Source organism: Stigmatopora nigra, chromosome 5, assembly GCF_051989575.1.
Source record: "Stigmatopora nigra isolate UIUO_SnigA chromosome 5, RoL_Snig_1.1, whole genome shotgun sequence".
In the NCBI taxonomy this organism is placed as follows: Eukaryota; Metazoa; Chordata; class Actinopteri; order Syngnathiformes; family Syngnathidae; genus Stigmatopora; species Stigmatopora nigra.
Window position 1 is genome coordinate 15,930,001 of NC_135512.1, and position 24,000 is coordinate 15,954,000.

General features: G+C 42.9%; 1 protein-coding gene across 1 annotated transcript in view; it reads right to left on the reverse strand.

Moving 5' to 3' along the window:
* Nucleotides 1–1,040: 1,040 nt before the first annotated feature.
* gmds (GDP-mannose 4,6-dehydratase) overlaps nt 1,041–24,000 on the reverse strand; it is an 88,046-nt gene continuing 65,086 nt past the window's right edge. Inside the window, exons 10-11 of the mRNA XM_077717847.1 lie at nt 2,619–2,687; nt 1,041–1,254 (exon numbers count right to left, since the gene is read on the reverse strand). Coding sequence (XP_077573973.1) covers nt 1,192–1,254; nt 2,619–2,687 — 132 coding nt within the window. The 3' untranslated portion in view covers nt 1,041–1,191. The remainder of the gene's footprint in view (nt 1,255–2,618; nt 2,688–24,000) is intronic.

The following is a 24,000-nucleotide window of genomic DNA, read 5'->3' on the forward strand; positions in this document are numbered from 1 at the left end:
GGTCGTGTAAATATACAAAAATAGTTTCATATTTGGTGCATTCATTCATCACAACCTTTAATTCAGTAAGTTTGGGCCTCGATCTGATCGGGAACTATTTCTAATATTTTTTCTCGCGCAAATATTAGAGCCGTGGGAGCAGGTTACATGAGTCCAGCCAGTGCATTTTCCAACACCAACACGACAGCAACCCGCACAGAAAGCTAATGCTACTCTCAACTGGTTCCAAACAACCGTCACGGTGCTTGATGCCAGGAAAGTATACTAGAATTGCAAATAATGTCTCTTTATTACGAGATGAGAAAAATGGGCAAAGGCAGTAAACGTAGGAAATCCTGCGAATTTGATTTTGATGTGATATACAACACCTAGAAGGTGGATACACGTTTTGTTTCATGTAATGTGAAAAACAATGTACCTTTATAGCCTATATACCTATATATAAGGGTGTCAAACTCGGGTTGGTTCGCGGGCGGCATTTACGTCAAATCGACTTCCAGTGGTCCGAACCATTTTAGATAGAAATTTTTTTATCCTTTTTTGTATTTAAAAAATGAATAAAATAACTGGATCAAAATACCTAAATATTCATTTTTATAGCTCTAAAACAATGACTATTTGAGGCTTTTTTTCTCAGTATGGGAAAACGTTTTTTAATCATTTTTATTTCATTTAAAAAGGATACAAAATATATATTTTTAATCATGTTCAATATTAAAGTGGAAAAGAGAACATTTGTTTTATATTCATTTTAATATTTTAGAAATTTCTTTTTGGAGTGCCTCGAGGTCCGAGGGGTTGGTGAATGGTTGTCCGTCTCCTCGTGCTCTGCGATTGGTTTGGCAACCAGTTCAGGGTTCCCCCTATCTGGTGCAAAAAGACAGTCGGGATAGGCGCCAGCACCCCCTGCGACCCGTGTGAGGATAAACGGTGAAAAAAACTGAACGAATATCACCATGTAGTGTATAAAAACACTAACGAAAATATGGATTTAAAAATTGCAATTATTGATTTACAAAGGGGAAAATCAGATTCATGAAGTTCATTAATTCAATTTATTCACCCTACATATGACTAAGGCAATCATCAATCAATGAGTAATTTCAGAAAAAAAACCCTTTCCGAATGCCTTATTTCTTCTCCTGTCTGTTGGGGGTAATGTTGACACGTCCGTGCCAATAACTGACTTTCTCAGGCATTTGGGTTTTTCTTCATCAGCTCGATGTCTGCATCCACCATTTCTTTCACCAGCTCCTACATGGGCATAGCATTTATTGGTTACTAGTAAGGAAAATTCATGGCATGAACATAGAAAAATCTCTTCACCGTATAAGCTTCAGAAGTCATTGCTAAGAAGCCAATACTGTTGATAATAAAGATTTAAAAAATGAAATCATGCATTTATCTAGAATGTAGACCAAGACTTCACTTGGTATTCAAGCAATGAATAAATCGATGAAAATTGAACTTTGTTGTTGGCTGTATGACAAATAACTTCTATTACATCTCTGAAATAATAATAATGATAACATTATTAAAATCTGTAAAACATTTATGTATAATTGCCTCACTATTAACACATTTGGCGGCCCAGCGAGCGAGTGATTAGCGTGCAGGCCTCACAATTCTGCGGTCATGAGTTCGATCCCAGGTCGGTCCCCACTGTGTGGAGTTTGCATGTTCTCCCAGGGATTGTGTGGTTTTCTATGAGTACTCTGGTTTCCTCCCACATTGCAAAAAAAGACATGCTTGGTAGGGCTGGTTGCACATATTAAGATTGCCCCTGGAAAGTGGGGAATGGTTGTCCCTGCCCTGCAATTAGCTGGCCACCAATTCAGTGGTGCTTAAAGTCAGCTGGGATAGGCTCCAGCATACTCTGCGACCCGTGTGAGGATAAGCGGTTCAGAAAATGAATGAATATTAACCCTTTCAAGCATTAATATTAAAACCTACCCCATTTTTTTGAGTATCAGTCCAATGTCCTGTGTAGGGACCACTAAAGCTCAAAGGGGTAAAATGTCTAAAAATGAATTTGTTCGACAAAAACTCAGTTCTCACCAGCACAATATTATTTTGTAGTACATTGGCCTACTAAAAAGTCAGTATAATACACGTTTTTAAAATTTGTAAACAAACAAGTTTTCCACACCCCCAATTACAGTCTTAAAGCTGGGCCACAACCTTTGGTAAAAAGACAACTCTACCACCCACATCCCATACTGATTAGCCAATGAGTCGTGTGATGACATGCTGATAATGCAGTGGGTACAATAGCTGGTACACAAATTCAGTTCAGTATTGTATTGGATGACTTAATTCATCCCGTATTCGGGAAATTACATATAATAAGTAGTTCAGTTGTCCACCATTGCAAATGCCAAAACTAAATTAAGATTAAAATATGTTCATGGTCAGTGGGTATTCATCAGTTAAAATAATTAGCAATGGAAAATATGGCAGTTTCTATGTATCTCATTTAACCTCCACACATGCCATATAAATATGTAAATCAACCTGACCATGTTGGAAAAAATCCTACACATTATGCTGCTTTGCAATTAAAACTGACTCCATCCGTGTAACCAGCTGCTTAGTGATACAGCTAAGCGAAGACTCACCTCAAAAGTCACCTTTGGCTTCCAACCCAACTTGTTATATGCTTTGGTGCTGTCTCCTTGTAGGTAATCCTAGAAGGAAAATAGGGGGACAAGTGAAGATCAAAAAATGCTGGGCTTACCACACGAGACTTCAATGGATAATAACACAAAAACTCCCACGTTGACCATAAAATGCTTTTTCGTTACCAGTCTCAAAAAGGTGTTTATCCTATAATACCTGTATTCCTTAGACTTGCAATACCTCACCTAGCGCATTAAGCAGCAATTTTGAGATATTAAGAAGTATTTTTTCACGCTATACTTCAATAATGTTGTAATGCCACCCAATTTTTTGGACTATAAGGCCCACTACCAATCAAAAACTTTAATTTTATATACAGTGGGGAAAATAAGTATTTAGTAAACCACCAATTGTTGCCATCACAATCACTGATAACAGACAAAAACATAATCGTCGACTGCTAATAGGCACGCACATTCCCCTTTCACACGCCCGCCTTTTCAACCTCAGCAAGCAATGTACCCAGACAGTCAAGCTGTCAGCGTCATTGTAAGATAACATTAAGATAAAATGACAACGTCGCTTGGCAATTGCTTGTTCATATTGTATCCATTTTGTAAGTATAGAAACATCGTTGTCATAAGAAACTTGCCCCGAGTTTGGTCGTTGTCATGGGGACTTGACACGGATTAACCGGACTTCGCCCAAAGTTTGGTCATTGCCATGGAGACTTGCCACTGATTAATCAGACTTTGCCCAAAGTTTAGTCGTTGCCATGGAGACTTGTCACTGATTTTATCAGACTTCGCCCAGAGTCTGGTCGTTGTCATAGAAACCATACCATGCCCTGTTTTCCTATATAAAGACGGACCCACTGGTCATTGAGAGAATTGTGAGGATGACAGACTGTGAGTGGTTCACAGCTGTTTGTTGTTGTTGTTGTTGTTGTTGTAGAGGCAGCGCCCAGGTGGCCCTAACATAGGGTACGCCTGGCTAGCGCTAGCACCTTCGACGGCTCAGTCACCAGCATGTCCAAGGGGGGTGAGGCGACACCGAAGATCTGGAGGCGGAGGGAAGAAAGGCCGGGGCAACGCTGGAGCCAATGTTCAAGGTCTTGCGTCTCTTCCCGGCAGAGGGGGCAGGTTGGGTCGAGGGTGGGGTTGAGAAGGTGACGGTAGGCTCTCAGGCTTGGGTGGTGGCCCGAGCGGAGGCGGGCGATGAGAACCGCGTCGCTCCGGTTCTTCACGCGCGCACAGTCTAGGCGCCAGTTATATTTTGGGTAGACGACCGCTGCGCGATGATCCGGTCTAGGTGGATTGTCGCGAATTAGTCGTCTGATGGCTGCCTTGGCTGGGGCGAATGAGATTGGTCGTGGCTCGTCGACCTTGGAGGAGGCGGCTTCCTTCGCTAGGGCGTCTGCCATCTCGTTCCCAGGCAACCCGCAGTGACCTGGGGTCCACAGGAGGGCTGTCCGAGCCCTGCGCTGGTTCAGCAGACAACGGATTTCGCCGGTGTCGGCCGAGTGGCTGGCGATGGCAGTCAGTAGTGATTGACTGTCCGAGCACACTGCGACGTCACCAGCTATGTCCGTGTCAGTTAGCCATTGCAGGGCCATCGTCATGGCCGCCTTCTCTTCCTCGAAGGAGGACGTGAAAGGGGCCCCACGCATCGGCTTTGAGTGCGTGGTGATTGGGTCTGCCGGATCTCCAGTGGTGACGATCATTGCCACCCCGCCGGCCCTTGTTCCATCAGTAGCAGAGCCGTCGGTGTAGATGGTGACCTCTGGTGCGACTGCACGGATGGCGGAGATGGCACGTTCCCGAAGGACTGGCAGGGGATCGAGTTTTGTGGCACTCCCAAGGGTTGCAGAGACCGTCCAGAGGTCGGTGTCGTTCACCCATGGGCACCCGATGGGGGGCGGGAGGACCTCTCGTTGGTTGGACAGGGCGGGGGGGAGGGCGGACATAATTCCCGACGCGGTCTTGCGCCAGCTGGAACGCTGGAGACGGTGCACGACTGTCTTAGTAGCAAGTTCGTGCCGAGAGTGATCAGGAGGAAGGCGGAGGGCTTTTTCAAAGGAGATGGCTGCTAGTTGGTTTACTCGCGAGGAGTAGGAGCACACGCCCGCTTCTAGCTGCAGCGCCTCAACTGGTGTAGTCCTCAGTTGGCCCGTCACGATGCGCAGGGCACTGTTCTGGGCGCGACCAAGGTCGTCGAGTCGGGACCGCGACAGGAAGGGTTGCCATGCTGGGGCGGCATAGTCCATGACGCTCCGCTGAAGGGCGAGGTGGACAGAGCGTAGGCTGTTTTTCTGCCAACCCCAGTCTTTTGTGGTCAGAGAGGCAAGGATGCGGTTTCGGGAAGCCACTGTCTTGGTGACGGCCTTCACGTGTGGCCCGAAACTCAGGCACCTGTCGAGCTTTACCCCAAGGAATTTGGGGGTGGGGTTGAAGCGCAGGCTCGTTGTTCCCACATTGACGGACGGTGTCCAGGAAGCCTCCCTTGGGTCGGTTGAGAAGAAAGTGACCTCACTGTTCGAGGCGTTCAACTTCATCTTCTTTTTGCAGCTCCACTCACAGACAGCTCCGACTGCGTTCTGGATCGCCGCCTCAGCGTCTTCCTTGCGTGTACTCTGTGCCAGCAGGGCAACATCGTCGGCATAAAGCGCGATGTCGACCCCTGCTGGGATGACTCTTCGGAGGTTGTTGATGTATAACACGAAGAGGAGGGGTGCAAGGACAGAGCCTTGGGGGAGACCTTGGCGCAGTGGAACGGACTTTCCCCGCTCCCCGTTTATTAGGACCCTGGCTCGGCGGTCGGAGAGGAAGCTCTTTAACCACCGGGCAGTTTGGGCTGGCATGCCTACGTCCAGCGCCGTCAGGAGGAGATCCTCCTTCCAGACACGGTCGTAGACTTTGCTGTAGTCCAGCAGGGCCATCACTCCGCGGAGCGGTTTTGTCCGTTGGAAGCCGTCGCTAATGGTCTGCGTGACGTGGAGGATCTGGTCTTCGCAGCTCCTCAGTTTGCGGAAGCCCGCCTGCTCTCTGCAGATCCAACCTCCGGTTTCTGCCTCGTAGTACACTCGGTTGTGGATGATTCTCTCGAGGGTCTTCACCACGCACGAGGTCAGGCTGATTGGACGATAGGAAGAGATGTCACTGGCAGGTTTGCCAGTCTTCCTGAGAGGTAGGATGGTTGCCTCTCTCCATGCCTGCGGGCAGGAACCGGATTTGAAGGATTCATTGAAGATTCCCAGGAGTTCCCGCCTGGCCGCAGGTCCCAGCGCCTTGATGAAGGATGGGGGGGATATCGTCCGGGCCTGGGGCGCCCGTCGGTCGCATCTGATGGATCGCAGTTTTGAGCTCCCGCTCGCTGAAATCTGCGCAGCTCTCGCCGTCAGCTGATGGGGCATCCAGCCGTTGCTTCGCTTCTCGGATGCGGTGTCGTTCTTCTTTGGAGAAGGAGAGTCTGCACACTGCGGCATAGTGCTTTGCAAAAACATCGGCTTTCCCCACATTGGTGGTGTAGAGGCGGCCGTTGTGTTGCAAGGACTCAGTGAGCGCGCAGTTATCGGGTGATCCGCTGAGAGAGCGGATCAAACGCCTCGTTTTGCTGGTGTCCGGGTTGAACTCCAGCTCCTCCAATAGGGCAGCCCACTTTGCTTCCTTGGCCGACCGGGTGAGTGAGTTCACTTTCCTGCAAGCGGCCAGCCAGTCTTCTCTGTGGGTGATTATGGAGCGGCGTAGGCGATTGCGGTCTTTGATAGCAGATCTCACGTCAGCCGACATCGAGGTATTGCTCGTCTTGCCTCTCCGGGATTTGCCAACGACGCGCTTCCCCACCTCCTTCAACAGGGTCGTGAAGCGGGAGAGGCGGTTGGTCAGCGGCGGGGGCGTGTTGGTTCCAAAACTCAGTACTGCATCTTCTACGTCTTGAGTGAAGGTTGCCCAGTCGACGTCTTTGTGGTTCCACCGTGCCGTTGGTAGGGGCGGGCACGACGGGCGGACGACACAGGCCACTGAGATGGACAGGGGTAGGTGGTCGGATCCAAGGTCCTCATCAACAGTCCATTCGGCATGGTTGGCGAGCCGCGGGTGGGCAAAGGTGAGGTCGGGTGTGCTAAGCCCGCCGGTGCTTCGGTTCACCCTTGTTGCCGACCCGTTGTTAAGGAGGGTGATGGAGTTCCTCAGCAGCCAGTCCTCGATGTCGGCCCCACGCTTGTCGCTTGGCTGGTTGTAGTCCCAGAGGCCGGAGTGGGCGTTTAGGTCACCGCCGACGATCACGTCGGTGTTCGCCCCGATCCAGGTGAGGTCCAGTTCGGAATTTGGTCCCGGATCTCGGCATGGGGGTGCGTAGAGGTTGTGCACCGTCAGCCAGCGGTGCCGGGTCACACGTACCTTGATCGTGGACGACTCCAGGAGGCCCCGCAGGGAGGCGCCCAGGTTCATGAAGGAGAGGTCGTCTTTGATCAGGGTCATGAGTCCGCCCCCGGGTTGGTCTTTGGGGCGGTCGGCACGGACGACAGCATACCCCGGGAAGGTCGGGGTGGAGTCTTTGGCCCGCAGCTTGCTTTCCTGGATCAAGCAAATGTCGTACTTGCCTTCGACCATCCGCTTTTCCAGCTCGGCAGACTTTGTCTTCACGCCGTCAGCATTCCACTGCAAGATGCGCAGCGTGGATCTCTTGGCTACGTTGGGGATGTCCGTCTTTGGTCTTGGGAAGGGTAGGAGGGGGTTTGGGGGGTTGGGTTGGGGTTGGGAGGTAACCAGTGTCGGGGTGGTGGCACATTGTGGGCAGGACCAGGTGTCAGATGGCCTCATAGTTGCCGCAGCATCACGGGTAGTGCCTGAGCAGGACTGGTGGTAGGGGGCTCTGCAGACTCGACAGGTGAGGGGCTGGGTCGTCTTGGCGATGGTACGCTGGCAGCCGGTGCATTTCACTTTGTGCTGGGAGTCAGACAGGGGTTGGACTGCAAGGCCGGCCGCGTTGCGGTCTCGATTCGGGGCCTGTGCAGTGGGCATCTCCATGGGGACGCCTCGGGGGTGTCTCCACGGCAGCGCCTTCCGCGGTGGGTCATCGCTCCACAACTGGTTTCCGCGCATGCAAGGAAGCGGATCCCAGTCTTGAATGCCTTGTTGCAGGAGCAACAAATCCGCCCTCCCGAAGGGGGAGGGCCGGGAGGTTGGCCTCCGTGGGCCACGCACCTCCAAGGGCCGGTCTGCAACCGCCGGGAGAGGCCGCTGCAGGCCGACTGTTTGTGGCATAGGGCGGGGCAGGAAGGGGCGGAGCAATGGAGCGGAGGTTGGCCGCGACGGATCGGACGGTGGCAGTGGTGGCAATCTCCGTCAGGTCCCGGGTTCGTTTCGACATCTCCGGCAAGGAGGAGGAGGCGGGAGGCCAGTGCCGGATACCAGGCCCCCCATCTCAAAAAGGTGAGGGGGGGGAGACTCCAGGGTCTCGGTGGCGCCAGCTCCCTGACCGGGCCGATGGTCCGAGTCGTGGGGTGCGCGCCTGACGAAGCACATTTGCCCAGATGTCTGGTTGAATGGAAGGGGCCACGAAGAGGCTGTGCTTGTTCCCTTCCAGCTGTTTGAGCATCCTCCCCCGTCCTGCAGTCCGGTAATAAACCTATTTCCAATTTAAATTGATCTCTCACTTTCTTAACCTGCTCCTGAAGTTGTATTTTCATATCTTTCATACTTTGGTGCCGAAAACCCGAGACCCAACAGCCAACAATTGCCGGAGCGACAACGGAGCACGACAACAGCATCCGGGAGACAAAGTTGGAAACCTTCACGTGTTGTCTCCTGAGAGGCCGCTCGCCGCGGCCTGCGAATTCCAACAAATACCACTCAGAGCTGCCAACAACGAACGTGGCACCCTACGTTTTTCATCCAGCCGGAGATATTTGACTGCCCCTCACCTCCGACTACCCCCCGGATGAAATAATCCGCGTTCCAGTGGCAGCTCTAGCGCTGTCTGAGGGTAATCCTCAGGCGCTTGTAGTGCAACAACAACAACAACAGCATCCTCCATTGAAAGAGTCAACCCGGCGGACGTTCCCTAGCCGCTCCGGTGATCTGGTGACGAGTCCCCCTAACTAGGGCATGTTCAGAACGCGAAAGATCGTGAGTTCACCCTTTGATTTCTGTCTCTGTGAAGTGTGGTAATTTGAATGAGTATTATCACTGCAGTAGTATTAACAGTTTGCGGTCTGGGACCAACTTACGGTGAACATAATAGATTTTTTTCTGGGACCAACGTGCGTAGAACATTATAGTTTGTGGTCCGGGACCAACGTGCATAGAACATTATAGTTTGTGGTCCGGGACCAACGTGCATAGAACATTATAGTTTGTGGTCAGGGACCAACGTAAGTAGGACAAGAATAAGTCAGGGACTTATAGTCTTGGTCTGTTAATAGAGTCAGGGACTTTCCTAAGACAAAGTCGGGGACTTTTGGTCTTAGTGTATTCAGAGATATTGGGTGAATCACGAAGTAGAGATGAATTTCTGTAAATTTAGAATAAAATTGTTGTTTAAACTATTAATTAAGTGATTAATATGGGTCGGAAAGCGACAAGGGACATGGGTTTGTTGCCAGACTGCAGGATGGAGATCAGAGGGTTACCGGATGTGGGGTATGTGCGGATGCGTAGTGTTTGGAGTTGCATGTGTCTGCTGCGATGGGTGGAGAGGCATGGTTTTTGTCCCAGTTTAAAGGATGTGGAAGGTTTGATGAAGTGAATAGAAAATATTTTGGTAAGTGAATAGAAAATATTTTGGTAAGTGAATAGAAAATATTTTGGTAAGTGAATAGAAAATATTTTGGTAAGTGAATAGAAAATATTTTAGTAAGTGAATAGAAAAGATTTTGGTAAGTGAATAGAAAAGAGTTTTGAAAGCATGAAGAAAAGATTATTGCAAGTGCATAAAAAAGACAGTGTAGGAAAAGCAGCTGAAGGAGTGATGAGTGAGAGAGAAAGAGAGAGAGTGAGAGAGCGAGAGAGCGAGAAAGCGAGAGAGAGAGATTGAAAAAAAAAAGAAAAATATTGAAGGAAATGCATTGAATTTGGCTCAGCAGAGAAAGACTGTGCTTCTCAGCAGGAGCCGGACCAGTGGTGGTGCCAGGTGGTGCCTTAAAGTGGGAACGTCCATACCAAGCGTTGCTGACCAACGAACAGACGTGAAAATAGCCAAGAGGGGGATGTGGATCTTTTTGCACTGTAAGAAGGTTCTCTCAGTTGAAACGTTTGAGGAGACAGGGGAGATAAGCTTTCTGATAAAACGAAACGCCAACCACTCCAATATTGATTGGAAAGATTATTACTTAGCAAGCAATGCCATAAAACCATTGGGAACACTTTTATATTGGTTTTATTGTCTCCATATGCAAAAAAAGGTGAAAGCGTTACAATTGAGACTATACTCAGAATAAACTCAAGATGGCGGCGCGCTCGGGCGCAGCGGCTCATTGCTCTCCAGTTCATTCGTTGAAAGGCAAGACACCCAATTTCATGACTTACTACAAAGTGACCTTCGATATCCCCAAGAACATCCGGACACCTCCGGGATCTCCGAGGATATCCAACCCACGCCATAGACGGCGAAGAGAAAGGAAGCAAAAGAGCGGATGCCGAGCGGCCATTGCGGCTAAGCTACGACAACAACTACTCCGAGCCCCGCTTCCTAGTATCTTTTTGACAAACGCCCGATCCATTACCCACAATTTTTGGCGTGGATCTGCCTTCTACAGGCGAACTGAGGGAGGGTAAGTAAGAAGACAGTGAGAGGTAAGTAATACATTTTATTCTTGTTAGCATTGGTGAGGCAACTTGCAATCGCCGGATTGATGGCGCTCAAGAGGTGATGCGATGTTTCCATCGTGGCGGAGTGCTAACAAGTCTGAATATGTCAGTTAAGGGGTCTTGCCTGGGATGGCGGACCTGTGGAGAAGCACTATACAATTTCGTCATACGCAGCTGAGGGTATGATGACTACTAGGCTTTTTGTCAAGTCAATGATGACGACAATGCCTATGTCTGATAGATATATATAGATAAATAGATAAATATATGTGTGTGTATATATATATATATATATATATATATATATATATATATATATATATATATATATATATATATATATATATATATATATATATATATATATATATATATATATATATATATATATATATATATATATATATATATATACATATATTTATCTATTTATCTATATATATCTATCAGACATAGGCATTGTCGTATATATGTGTGTATGTGTATATGTGTATATATGTATATGTGTAAATGTGTATATGTGTATATGTGTATATGTGTATATGTGGATATGCGGATATGCGGATATGCGGATATGCAGATTTGCGTATTTGCGTATATGCGTATATGCGTAAATGCGTATATGCGTAAATGCATATATGCGTATATGTATATATATTTATATATGGGTATATATATATGTATATATGGGTATATATATATGTATGTATATATATATATATATATATATATATATATATATATATATATATATATATATATATATATATATATATATATATATATATATATATATATATATATATATATATATATATATATATATATATATATATATATATATATATACATATATATATATATACCCATATATACATATATATATACCCATATATAAATATATATACATATACGCATATATGCATTTACGCATATACGCATTTACGCATATACGCATATACGCATATACGCAAATACGCAAATCTGCATATCCGCATATCCGCATATCCGCATATCCACATATCCACATATACACATATACACATATACACATTTACACATATACATATATACACATATACACATACATATACACATACATACATGTGTATACGTGTATATGTGTATATACACATATACACACACACACATATATATATATATATATATATATATATATATATATATATATATATATATATATATATATATATATATATATATATATATATATATATATATATATATATATATATATATATATATATATATATATATATATATATATATGTATATATATATATATACATACACATATATATAGTATATATATATAATATATTTTAAAATAAACGACCATAAAAAGAGAAACTACAATGGAAACAGGAGCCACGCAACACAAAAACAGCTTCCATGCAAGCAAGCCATGAATTCCACGATCATTGTTTGAACTGATTGTGAAATTGAGCCATGGGAGGAGCCATGTCTCAACAGGAGGGAAAGTATAGTCCCAGAGGTCTCCAAACCTACTTTAAAAATTTTGCAGAAACTGTCTTCAGGTTTTGAACATGAATTTCATCGAGCTGAACCAAGGTGTCATATACAAGTACTGTCTGGTGGTAATTGACCAAGTGGGGTGAGATATGCCCATCTAAGAAAGCGGACGCCAGGGCAGTCGCAAAAGCCATATGCAAAAGGTTCATTCCAAGCCATGGAATACCACGAGTCATTTGGAGTGGTGCTCGCTTCGTGAGCTGCGTGAGCCAAGCTATGGGACGGCATCTTGGAATTTACCTGATGTATCATTGCGCCTGCCGCCCGCAAAGTGCTGGACTCATTGAAAGAACCAATGGAACAGTAAGACTCAGACTGGTGGTGGAGGAGACTGGAGAAACAGATTCTCTCATTCAGTGGTTATATCTGCCGACATTTTCTCAGTCTCCCACACAGGAGGTCCTGTCCACAGGCGACCTGGTACTCGTCATCTCCACAAGGGGATGGACCTCACCGTGTGATTTTGACCGCTAACTTCACCAAGTTGGCCACCACAGTCAAAGCTGATGAACGAGTGTTGGAGCTTACGACCACGATCCAGTGTGGGGCTCGGATGTACCCCTCAAACACAAACACTGGTCAGTCTCCTAAAAAATCCCAATGGCTCTGTTCCCCTGGGTGGGAGTGGCAAGAAACGCCCTCCGTCTGGAGACCATTGACTGCAGGTTACGGGCCTGTGTCGGCGCATCAGTCCGGCTGCGGCAAAGCCGAGAGGCCCGGGTAGCCAACATGGCCCAGGTGATTCTCCAAGGCTTTTCTGCTCTTGACAGAGTGGCCGCCCAGCAAGGAAGTGTGTGTGCCGTGGTGGGACACTCGTGATGCGCCTTCATCCCTGCCGGCGCGTCCTGCTTGGTCAATGATGCCCTGCAGGCTATGAGGAACATGCGGAGCGCTGTGAATGGATATCCGGTTCCAAAATGAGGCTTGACTGGTTCCTCTCAGGCTCATGGACACAGCCACTTTTGAAAGCCCTCGTACCATTTGTAACTGTTATTGCTCTCGTGCTTGTTATTTTAACCTGTTGTTTACCATGCTTCTCAGCTTTGATCAAATGTACCATGAATGCCACATTCGACCGTACCATGATTGTTGAAACCCAGGTAACGCTAACTGATATAAACATGCAACAATCCATATCCCAATCTGACCCTGATGTTGCCCTACTGTCTAACACAGATTAATATGTCTTTCCTATTCTGAGACGCCAGACCATGAGGCGATCGTCCCCAGCAGGAGGTCAAGGGAGCAATTTTCCCTCAACTGCTTGAAGGGTTTTTGCCCCCTTCTGATCAGTCTAAACTCCAGTTAAAAAATCATTTGTGAAGAATTTTGTTCAAAAGTAGCGTCGCTAACAAACAAAGTTCCAATGTTTTTATACTTACAACAGGAGGGAATTGTAAGATAACATTAAGATAAAATGACAATGTCGCTTGGCATTTGCTTGTTCCTATTGTATCAGTTTTTGTAAGTATTGAAACATTGTTGTCATTAGGAACTTGGTCCGAGTTTGGTCGTTGTCATGGGGACTTGACAATGATTAACCGGACTTTGCCCAAAGTTTGGTTGTTGCCATGGAGACTTGCCACTGATTAATCAGACTTTGCCCAAAGTTTGGTCATTGCCATGGAGACTTGTCACTGATTAATCAAACTTTGCCCAGAGTTTGGTCGTTGTCATAGAAACCATATAAAGACGTACCCACGGGTCATTCAGAGAGAATTGTGAGGACGACAGACAGTGGTCCGGTAATAAACTTATTTCCTATTTAAATTGATCTCACTCTTTCTTAACCTGCTCCTGAAGTTGTATTTTCAGAACCATCAGTCATCCAGCGACATCTATAGAATCTTGAATTTAGTGCATACTGATTAGCCACCCTCTCCACTTTGGAATTTTTTTTAGACTTTTAAGTGTGACCTATGTGATTAAATATGCACCACTTTGCATTTGTAAGTTTCTTTTAAATCACTTAATTAGGGAATTAGACAGACACTACCACCTATGGGGATTTTCAAGCGAAAGACGCTGCCAAAAGAAAAGTAATCGTGAAAGCAAAACAAAAGGGCTGGATGAATGAGGGGAAATGATAGATTGGCTACGTGAGGTGTATGTTAAGAGCCCGGATGGCTCGCCGTCACTCTTGATTTGCGACTCCACGCGTGCCCATCTCACAACAGCGGTGAAAAACCAAGTCACGAAAATGAACTCTGAGTTTGCCGTCATTTGCGGAGGCTTAACTAAGAAACTCCAACCGCTGGACATCGGCATCAACCGGGCGTTCAAAGCAAAGTTGCGAGCGGCATGGGAACAATGGATGATAGGTGGCAAACACAGCTTTACGTAGAGTGGGAGGCAGCACCGGCTAGTTACGGCACTATTTGTGAATGGATTATGGCCGCTTGGACTAACGTGTCTGCTTGCACTGTTGTTCGAGCTTTTGCCAAAGCCGGCATCATTTCTGTGGAGGCACATGGCAATGTGAGTGACTCAGACAACGAAGAGAGGGAACCCAGCGTTTTTGATTAATTATTTGCACAATTGTTCAATTCGGACACTGAAAATACACTACTCCTGGCTCATGGGCTCCGAGGAATACTGCAAATTGAATTGCTGGGAGTGCTTGTTATTTGCCACCGATCGACATGGTGTTTTGAGCAACACTGGATTTGCAAAATTTGACTTGTTAACCCAAAGCAACGAGACGCACTGTCGAACACTTGAAAGCAACGGTGCTCTCCAAAGCTTTTGGGGAAACCTGAGTGGTGTTACAGTTCAGCATGCGAGTGCGCAGGGAAATGGAGCGCCACAACGAAAAGGTAAAGAAAAATAGGGAAATCTTAAAAAGTTTGATAGACTGTCAACTTTCATTTCGGGGACACGATGAAAGCGCTGCATCCACAAACAAAGGAAATTATGTGGAACTTCTTTCTCTCATTTCTGAGAGAAACCAGATTTACATTACCACCTGTCCACTAATTGAGTGTTCAGTGGGACGTCGGGCAAAATACAAAAATATCTGATCACTGCCATTGCAAAACAGCAGCATCTACTCTGCCATGCTGTGTCTGATAGGTTTCTCTGATCAAGTCACATCAACAGCTTCGGCACAGTGGCTAACTTTGTTAAAAAAGGATTTCTCCAGGTGAAGGAGAGTTTGGATTTTTCTTAGATCCACCAAAATAAGGTTGCTCAGTGTAATAAAAGCTGCTGACAAGTGTTCTGCGCCCATGTGAAATAACCCCAAACAGAGCATGTAACGGATAATAATGCGCCCATGTGAAATAACCCAAAACAGAGCATGTAACGGATAATTAAATTTAAACTATAAACAGGTGGGGCACAAAATCTTCATATGGATCCGATTTGGAACCGAACACCAATATTTTGGTACACTCTGTAAGTAGTTCTCTGCCCGTGCATGAAAATATGTAGCAGATTATAGGAGGACTGGGGGTAGGAGTGAACAAGGAGGAGTCAGTAAAGCAGATATATGTACACTCCAAAATTAATTTAGTTATGTTTTAACTTGATACGACATGACAACCTGGTAAATCAATGGAGCAGTGATCATCCACTGAAAAGACAGGAGTAGCAAATGCCTGAAAACAATAAAAAGATTTAAAAACTCGAGAAAATATTTCTTAAAGAAAACATTGCATTGTTGAAGAGCCATACAAAATTGGACTGACCTCTTGTTTAACAAATATACAATATTACATAATTTGAAGAAAACCCCTAACTAGGCTGGCAAATAAACCAAGAGTAAAAAAACCCTCACCAAATTGTCACACTAATTTCTATTATGCGACTACATTCTCCCATAGCAAGGTGATGTGTTAATAATGTTCTCCTAGTATACAGTGTTCCCCGCTACTTCGCGGTACAGTTAACGCGGATGCAGAGCTTTGCGGATTTTTTTGGAAAAAAACAAAAAACAAATATTACATTTAAACAACATATTTTACAGGTTTTTTTTGTTATAACATGAATTTCATTCTCTCTACCCGTATTCTATATGGTGTACTGTATACAGGGGGTAAAAAAAATAAAAATAAATTTTAAAAAAATTGGAGTTAAATTCAAATTAAGCATTTTGGAAGGGGAATACCTACTTCGCGGAAATGCACTTATCGCGGGGGGTCCCGGTCCCCATTAACCGCGATAAGCGAGGGAACACTGTATAGTTATATACAAAATGCCTCTGTCTCTAATGTTTTTACAACACTCCCCACAAAGAAGAATCAATTTCAATCCACTTTGAAATAATAAAAAGGAGGAGACAGTGAGAGCATGTGCCAAAAAACACAGACACTAAAAGCTGAAAAGAGCAGGCAGTCACCGTGAAGGCATTTTGGTGTCACTTCTCCCCTCCCATTAGACATGCATGTGGAGGTGTCACCCCATCTTACATCAGAGCCTTGTAAAAATTTTGTTTTTCTGTCAACAAAGGGTCTAGGTAAGAAAACCCATGACCAAATTGCAGTTTTCTCTTTTGCAGTTGTCTATCTACGAAAACAAGGAGGTGGCTATGCTCTGTAGGTGAAAAATGGGTAAATGGATCTACTGTTTGTGTGCGTGTTTGAGAGAGAGAGAATGAGAGAGTCCATGTTGGTGAGAGGGACAGCAAGAGTTACTGCAGTCTGAGTTATAGCTCAGGTTTCCTTCGCTGACTCCCTATGCAGCTTGGCATTTGCAAAATGTGTTACCCGGCCTCTAAAGGGTGGCCCAAGCACTCTGATGCGTGCCTGCATATGTACATACAGTAATCCCTCGATTATCACGTCTTCACTTATCACGAATATTTCTGCTAATATTATTATTCTTTTTAAGTTCATAAAAATGAAAATCCACCCTGAAACTCATAAGCAGAAGCCACTCTTGCTACTAAGATTCATCACAGAAAAAAAGTTATAAAAGGTGTGACCCAACATCGCAATTTTTCAATTATTTCAGGCATTTCTGATCTACATTAACCACAATATTTGAGGGATTACTGTACACTAAAATCTGCACACAACCACACAAGCACACACACACACACACACACACACACACACACACACACACACACACACACACACACACACACACACACACACACACACACACACACACACACACACACACACACACACACACACACACACACACACACACACACAATTACATGCAGAGTAAAATTGACACATATAGTAGTCCTAAAGGTGTTGTAAGGTTATTACGATGATCTATTTTAAATACATGAAATTTGTTTGAAAAACATGGGCACAAGATGAGAGCAAGTGAATTCTAAGTCCGAGTTGTATTCCAAAACTCTTTGTCTGTTATCTGATTATTTTTTTGTTTTAGGTGGGTTTAAAATGCAAATTGTGTCATCAAAATTCCAAGCACAGTGTGGCCTCTGCATACTGGCCCGCCCCTACCATTGTATGTGTCAGTCGGTTTTCCATTTTTAACAATGACCACATTGCAATAAATATGCACATTTCCAGGATTCCACAATGCACATGGTGACATTATTTAAATTAACAAAAAATGAGGAGATATAAAAAAATACTTCATTAGGAGCCACAAATATGTTATACAGACCTACATTCCCCTCCCACACACACTCTAATTGAAAAGGTAACGAGATGCTGTTTTTGTGATAGTGTTGCGCTACTTTCATCCTAAACCCTCAAAAGACAGCACCAATTGGCTGCATAAAAAACATGTCCAGCCCATAGAATCAGTAAGAGTCCAGCTGGTAACATGGCCAAGACCAAAGAGTAAAGACTGCAGAAACAAAATTGTACATTTCCACAAGGCTACGCAGAAATTGCAAAGCAGCTTGGTTAAAAAAGTGCCACTGTTGGAGCCATCATTAGAAAATGGAAAAAACTAAACATGACTCTATCGGAGTGGAGCTCCAAGCAGGATATCATCTCGTGGGTCTCAATGATCCTAGGAATCAAGGTCCGTTTTGTGGTCAGATGAGAACAAAAATAGACATTTTAGTCATAATTTCACTAAGAGTGTTTGGAGGAAGAAGAATGTGTACCATCCCCAGAACACTATCCCTATTGTAAAGTATGGGGGTGGTAGCATTAGGTTTTGAATCATGGGACAGGATGACTGGATTGTATTAAATAGAGGATGACTGAGGCCATGTATTGTGAGATTTTGGGGAAGAACCTCCTTCCCTTAGTCAGATGGGTTGTGGATGTGTCTTCCAACACGACATCATACCAACGAAGAAAACCAGTAAAATCAAGGGTGGGATCCGTCAGAAGCATATCAAGGTTCTGGCATGGCCGATCCAGTCTCTAGACTAGAACCCAATAGAAAATCTTTACAATGTATGCAAACCTGGTGAAAAACTACAGGGAAAGTTTGACCTCTGAAAATGCAAACAAAGGCTACTGTACCAAATATTCACAAATGTTCTCATGTGTTCAAATATTTATTTGCAGCTGTATCACACAAAAAATCATCAAATATCATACATATTGTGGTTTCTGTATATTTTTTATACTATCTCTCTCAGTGGACATGCACATATGATGAAAATTTCAGACCCCTCCATAATTTTTAAGGAGAATGTGGGTGTCCAAATACTGAAATTTGCCATTTAAAAGAGGTGTTGCAAGAATGGAATACAAAAATGGTATTGTTACTTTAAAAAGGAAAATATACTGTATTGTACATCTTTTCCTCCAGATTTGTATTTTTGCTCGGATGGTTCAAACATGCACAATTGTGTTGACAGAAGAAAAATGCTAAACACATTATAATCAACTTTAGCAAGCGTATGACTCGCTCACTGACAGTCAGCAAGGACACATCTACACAATCCTACCACTGAAGGTTTTTAAATCCTTTATTATATGAACAATTTTTCTATTCATTCAAATTTGTCATGGTTATTAACAACCACCTTTACTTTTGCAAAATCCAATTTGACTTTACATGACCTTGAAATAATTTCAATTTGCCAAAGAAGGAATACTGTGTAAAAATGCTAAATTCCAATACATATGCTGCATAACTTGAAAGAATTTTACACCAGCGTGACAAACTTAAAATCTGTCTGTATAAAATAAATTCATTTGCTACATGGCAACTACCAGGAAGTGCATTTTACATAGTGACATTAAAAAAAAAGTTTTGCACGACTGTGTGATATACTAAAAGTAAAGATAATCTACTTAATATAGAATGTGTTCTCATTGACTAAACATCATGCAGGGGACAGGCTGCTACGACTCCACACAACTTTTCGTGACCCCTCCCTCCGACTTTATGCCTTTATTTCTCCGGACAGGAAACACATTATAATTCTAATGAGTCAGCATAAAGCTGCAGATCGGGAGTGGGAATTGAAAGGGAAAGGAGGGAGAAAAACGGAATGGAGGGGTCAGGTGACCTCACCGCCACTGAGCTCATATTTGTCAAGCAAAGCCATAGTTCTTCTGCAAAGGTTGCCTTTATCATACTGAACCAAGAAAGACACTAAATAGACAACAGACAATGACAAGGAGGGGAAAAATCACATCAATCATAATTGTTGTACATCCAGTAAAGCATCAATCATCTGGTCAATGGTGGTTTAAAAGCAGAATGTGTCAAACTCACAAATTAAATGATATCTGGGGCTCCAAATTATTATTATTTATATTTTTACAGGACCAATTGTGGGAGCTAAATTTTGAATAATGACTTGAAAGGTAGACACTTCCAGTTATTTTTACCATGATACAGACCACTACAGTAAGTATTTTAGCACCCCATTCATGCCTTGCTGTCGACAACTGGGCTTCAGCTAAGAGCAGTTTTTAAGAAAAAATTGCAAAAGAAAACATTTAGTTGTCATTCAGGTGCGTGTAGATTAAAAATTTACTTTTACTGTGTCAAATTTTAAGGGCAAAAGACCAAAAGACCCACTTTTGGGAACATCCTGAAAAAAATCCTAGTTTTTGTTTTTTAAAATAAAATTACCATTCCACACCATCAATGCTATTCCATTCCTCTACGACTGCCACAGTTTGGAGGATGTATGGAAGTTTGTGTGTCGCGAGATGCTTTGCGTGTCTACATTCTAGTGACACCCACTGGTAGAATCTCAAGCTCGCCCTCAGATGAAACGGTCTCTGCGTTTCACTTCATGGCGTCTTAAGGTACATGTGCTTTTAATGTTGAGGCTTTTTTAAATTAAGTCTATCATTCATTTTCCTTGGAAGAGGGGTAAAAGTTCTGATATGATTTTTCTAAACAACCACCCATCCCAATGTTCCATTTTATCCCTTCCACTGCAATCTGGCAGGAAGCTCGTAGTGTGATGTTTTAACTGTCCCGGTTGGGCTGGACCTGGAATAACAAATTCTTCCGGCCTAGCTGCGTGGCCATTAAAGAATAATTCAAAGACTCATTCATTCATAACTTGTTTTTGAAACGAGAAGCCAGTAAAATTTCTAATCAGCTATTCCATTTTAAAGGCTTCTTGATAACAAAAAATGCTGACAGCATTGCTGAGACGAGTTCCAATGTCGAGAAGATATATCTACAAATGAATAACCAGTGACAAGAAAAAGAAAAATTCTTCACACCTTGATTGTTTGAAGCAGGTTGGCACACGAGTTAAAGAAATCTGAATGTACATACAATAGCGATTTAAAGGGGATGAAACAAAGCATAGGATAATTTTGCTTTTTGAAACGGCCACATTCGAGCATTTGGTACATTGTGAGCTTGCCTATATGAGTGGCGCAATTTATTTGGGCGGGTCAGATACATTTTAATAACTATTCAATTATTTTATAAATTTTGTTCATAAAATTTATTTACACGGTACCTCTACTCACGGATGTCTCTACTAATGAAATATTCAGGTAATCAAAGGTTTCAATGGAGAAAAATGTCTCTCTTCGAACCTCAAGTTTCTTGAGGTTTTCTTTTCTTTTCATTGGCCCCAAGATTGTTATGGTGAGAGAAGGGACGTTACACACAAAAGCCTGCCCTAAATTCACATTTTTTCAACTACATATATTATCAGTTACTTTGACAATTGTTCCCCACTGACCGGTCCGACAGAAAAATAAATATTAACGTTTACATTTCTTGCACACAAGGCACCGTTGACGATCAAGTATGGAGATCATGAGCTACTGGTGACCTGCATTCCAGATTTGCCGGATCACTAAGACTCGAAATCAATCACACTATAAATTCACTCAGTTCGCCGGGTGAAGCCCCTATCTGTCAACACTGCTACACCTACGCATGCAAACCATCACTCATGTGCTCTCCATACGACAAAAAAACGCTGGCGGCACACTGTGAGTAAGGCGTGTTTACAGATTTTGACTTGTTACTCCGTCACGTCAACCCAACTCAGTGGGTCTTCCTCCATGTCTGAGACACCACAGCCTATATATAGCACAGAAACCTAAATATATTTTCTGAGCTAGTCCAAAATGTAACCCATTCAGTTGGGCAGGAATTTACAATATGTCAACAATGCTCCACCTATGCATTGCACACTCATTAAAGTTTTCTTCTCTTTATAAGTGAGGGGTACACAAACTCCTATTCTTGAAGAGGCTCTTTTCGCACTCTTTTTCAACACGAGGTGTTTTTTTTGCATCACCTTGGAAATCACAGTGTCGCAAACGATAATTTCGATTGCAATGCTGCAAATAATATTGATGCAACACAAATATATATTGACCCTTGTGAAAATCAAGCCTTGTGAAAGCCAAAAAAAAACAAATCACCATCTCCCACATAAGGCTACCGGTGCTACGATACTCGATTTTGACATGTTGCTACTCCCGACTCTGTATGTTGGTTGGGCCGTTACTGATGAGCGTTTTCTTGGTCGTTTGATTGCCAAGCTTTAAACATTTCAAGGAGCACAATGCAAGCAACATATTGAAATTGAAGGAGTATCAGACTACAGCAAATCTAACAATACCCGGCAGTCATTCGAAACTTTCCCCTCGAACAAGAAGACTAATCAGCATAGAGCAAGAGCCCATGATTACTCTGGATGAACTCAAGAGATCTGTAGCTGAGGTGGTAGTGTCTGTCCATAGGACAATTATACGTACGCAAATCTTGCCACTAGGCAAGTGTGGCAAAAAGAAAGCCATTTCTCAAAGATATCCATTAACAGTATGTATGTATGTATGTGCGTATGTGTGTATGTGTGTTTGTATGTGTGTGTATGTATATATATATATATATATATATATATATATATATATATATATATATATATATATATATATATATATATATATATATATATATATATATATATATATATATATATATATATATATATATATATATATATATATATATATATATATATATATATATATATATATATATATATATATATATATATATATATATATATATATATATATATATATATATATATATATATATATATATATATATATATATATATATATATATATATATATATATATATATATATATGTATATATATATATATGTATATATATATATATATATAGAGAGAGAGAGAGAGAGAGAGATAATATATATATATATATATATATATATATATATATATAGAGAGAGAGAGAGAGAGAGAGATAATATATATATATATATATATATATATATATATATATATATATATATATATATATATATATATAGAGAGAGAGAGAGAGAGAGAGAGAGAGATACATATACACACACAGTGGTACATCGACATACAAGAATTTTGAGATACAAGTCAAATTTCAAGCAAACAATTATTTCTAGAGACGAGAACAATTTTGTGTATAACATATCTACGAGCACTGGGCTGAGCGTTGCATTTTCTCGTGTTTTTTCCCCCATTAGTCAATGCATAGTACAAAGTAAACAACAATGGATCCAAACCAAACAGGTGGAATGAAGAGCTGTGCAAAAAAAGGCGAACGTTGACCATCAGTATTAGGTGCGAAGTAATTAAAAAATACGAGTGGAGTACGGGTCATAGAAGTTGCTCGGCAATATGTCAACCATATGCACCATCCTGAAGCAGAAAGACGCAATTGAGGATGAAAGGTTTTTCCAAAGGACTAACTATAATTTCCCCCGGCGGAGTGACATTAGTGAAGAGATGGAAAGCCGTCTTTTATTTTGGATAAAAGATAAACAGTTAGCAGGAGATAGCGTGACTGAGTCAACTTTATGTGAAAAAGCCAGCAGAATTTTCATGGATTTAATAACAACGAAAGGATTTAAGAAAGAGACGCCTTCAACACCTTCAGAACCCTTTAAAGCGAGTCATGGCTGGTTAAAAAAAAATCTGGAATACACTCGATTATTAGACATGGGGAAGCAGCAAGTTCCAATTTGAAAGCCGCGGTGGAATTAATCAACACGTTTGCCTTGGTTATGGCCCAGGAAAGTTACATCCCCCAACAAGTGTTAAATTGTGACAAAACTGGTCTTTTTTGGAAGCTGCCCAGGCTGACATTCATCATGGCAGAGGAGAAGGCACTACCGGGGGTGTGAACCTATCCTGGCTACAAATGATATCAAAGACATGTTAGCGAAGTGGCAAGAGTTTTCTGATTTTGTAGAAAAGAGGCACCCTAACAAGGTGGCAAGTGGTTGCGCGTTATAGTATTGTTTGTGCGCATCATTTTTGAAATATTTTGAAGGGAAGGCAAAAACAAACAATTCTTGATGTATTCGTTTTACAAACTCCCGCTGAACGTCCAGGTGGAGTCAACTCGGAGAAGAAAGGTAAAACAAATTAAAACAAAATTAGTTTTCAGTTTTGTGTAGTTACATTAAACGTATGTTTGAGTGTGTCTGTATATAGTAATCGTAGTTCATTTAAATTTGTTTGTTCTGTTACGAGTGTGTTGCAATGGAACAAATTAAGCTCGTATCTCGAGGTACCACTGAGTGTGTGTATGTATGTACACACACACACACACACACACACACACACACACACACACACACACACACACACACACACACATACGGTTGCTTTTAAAAT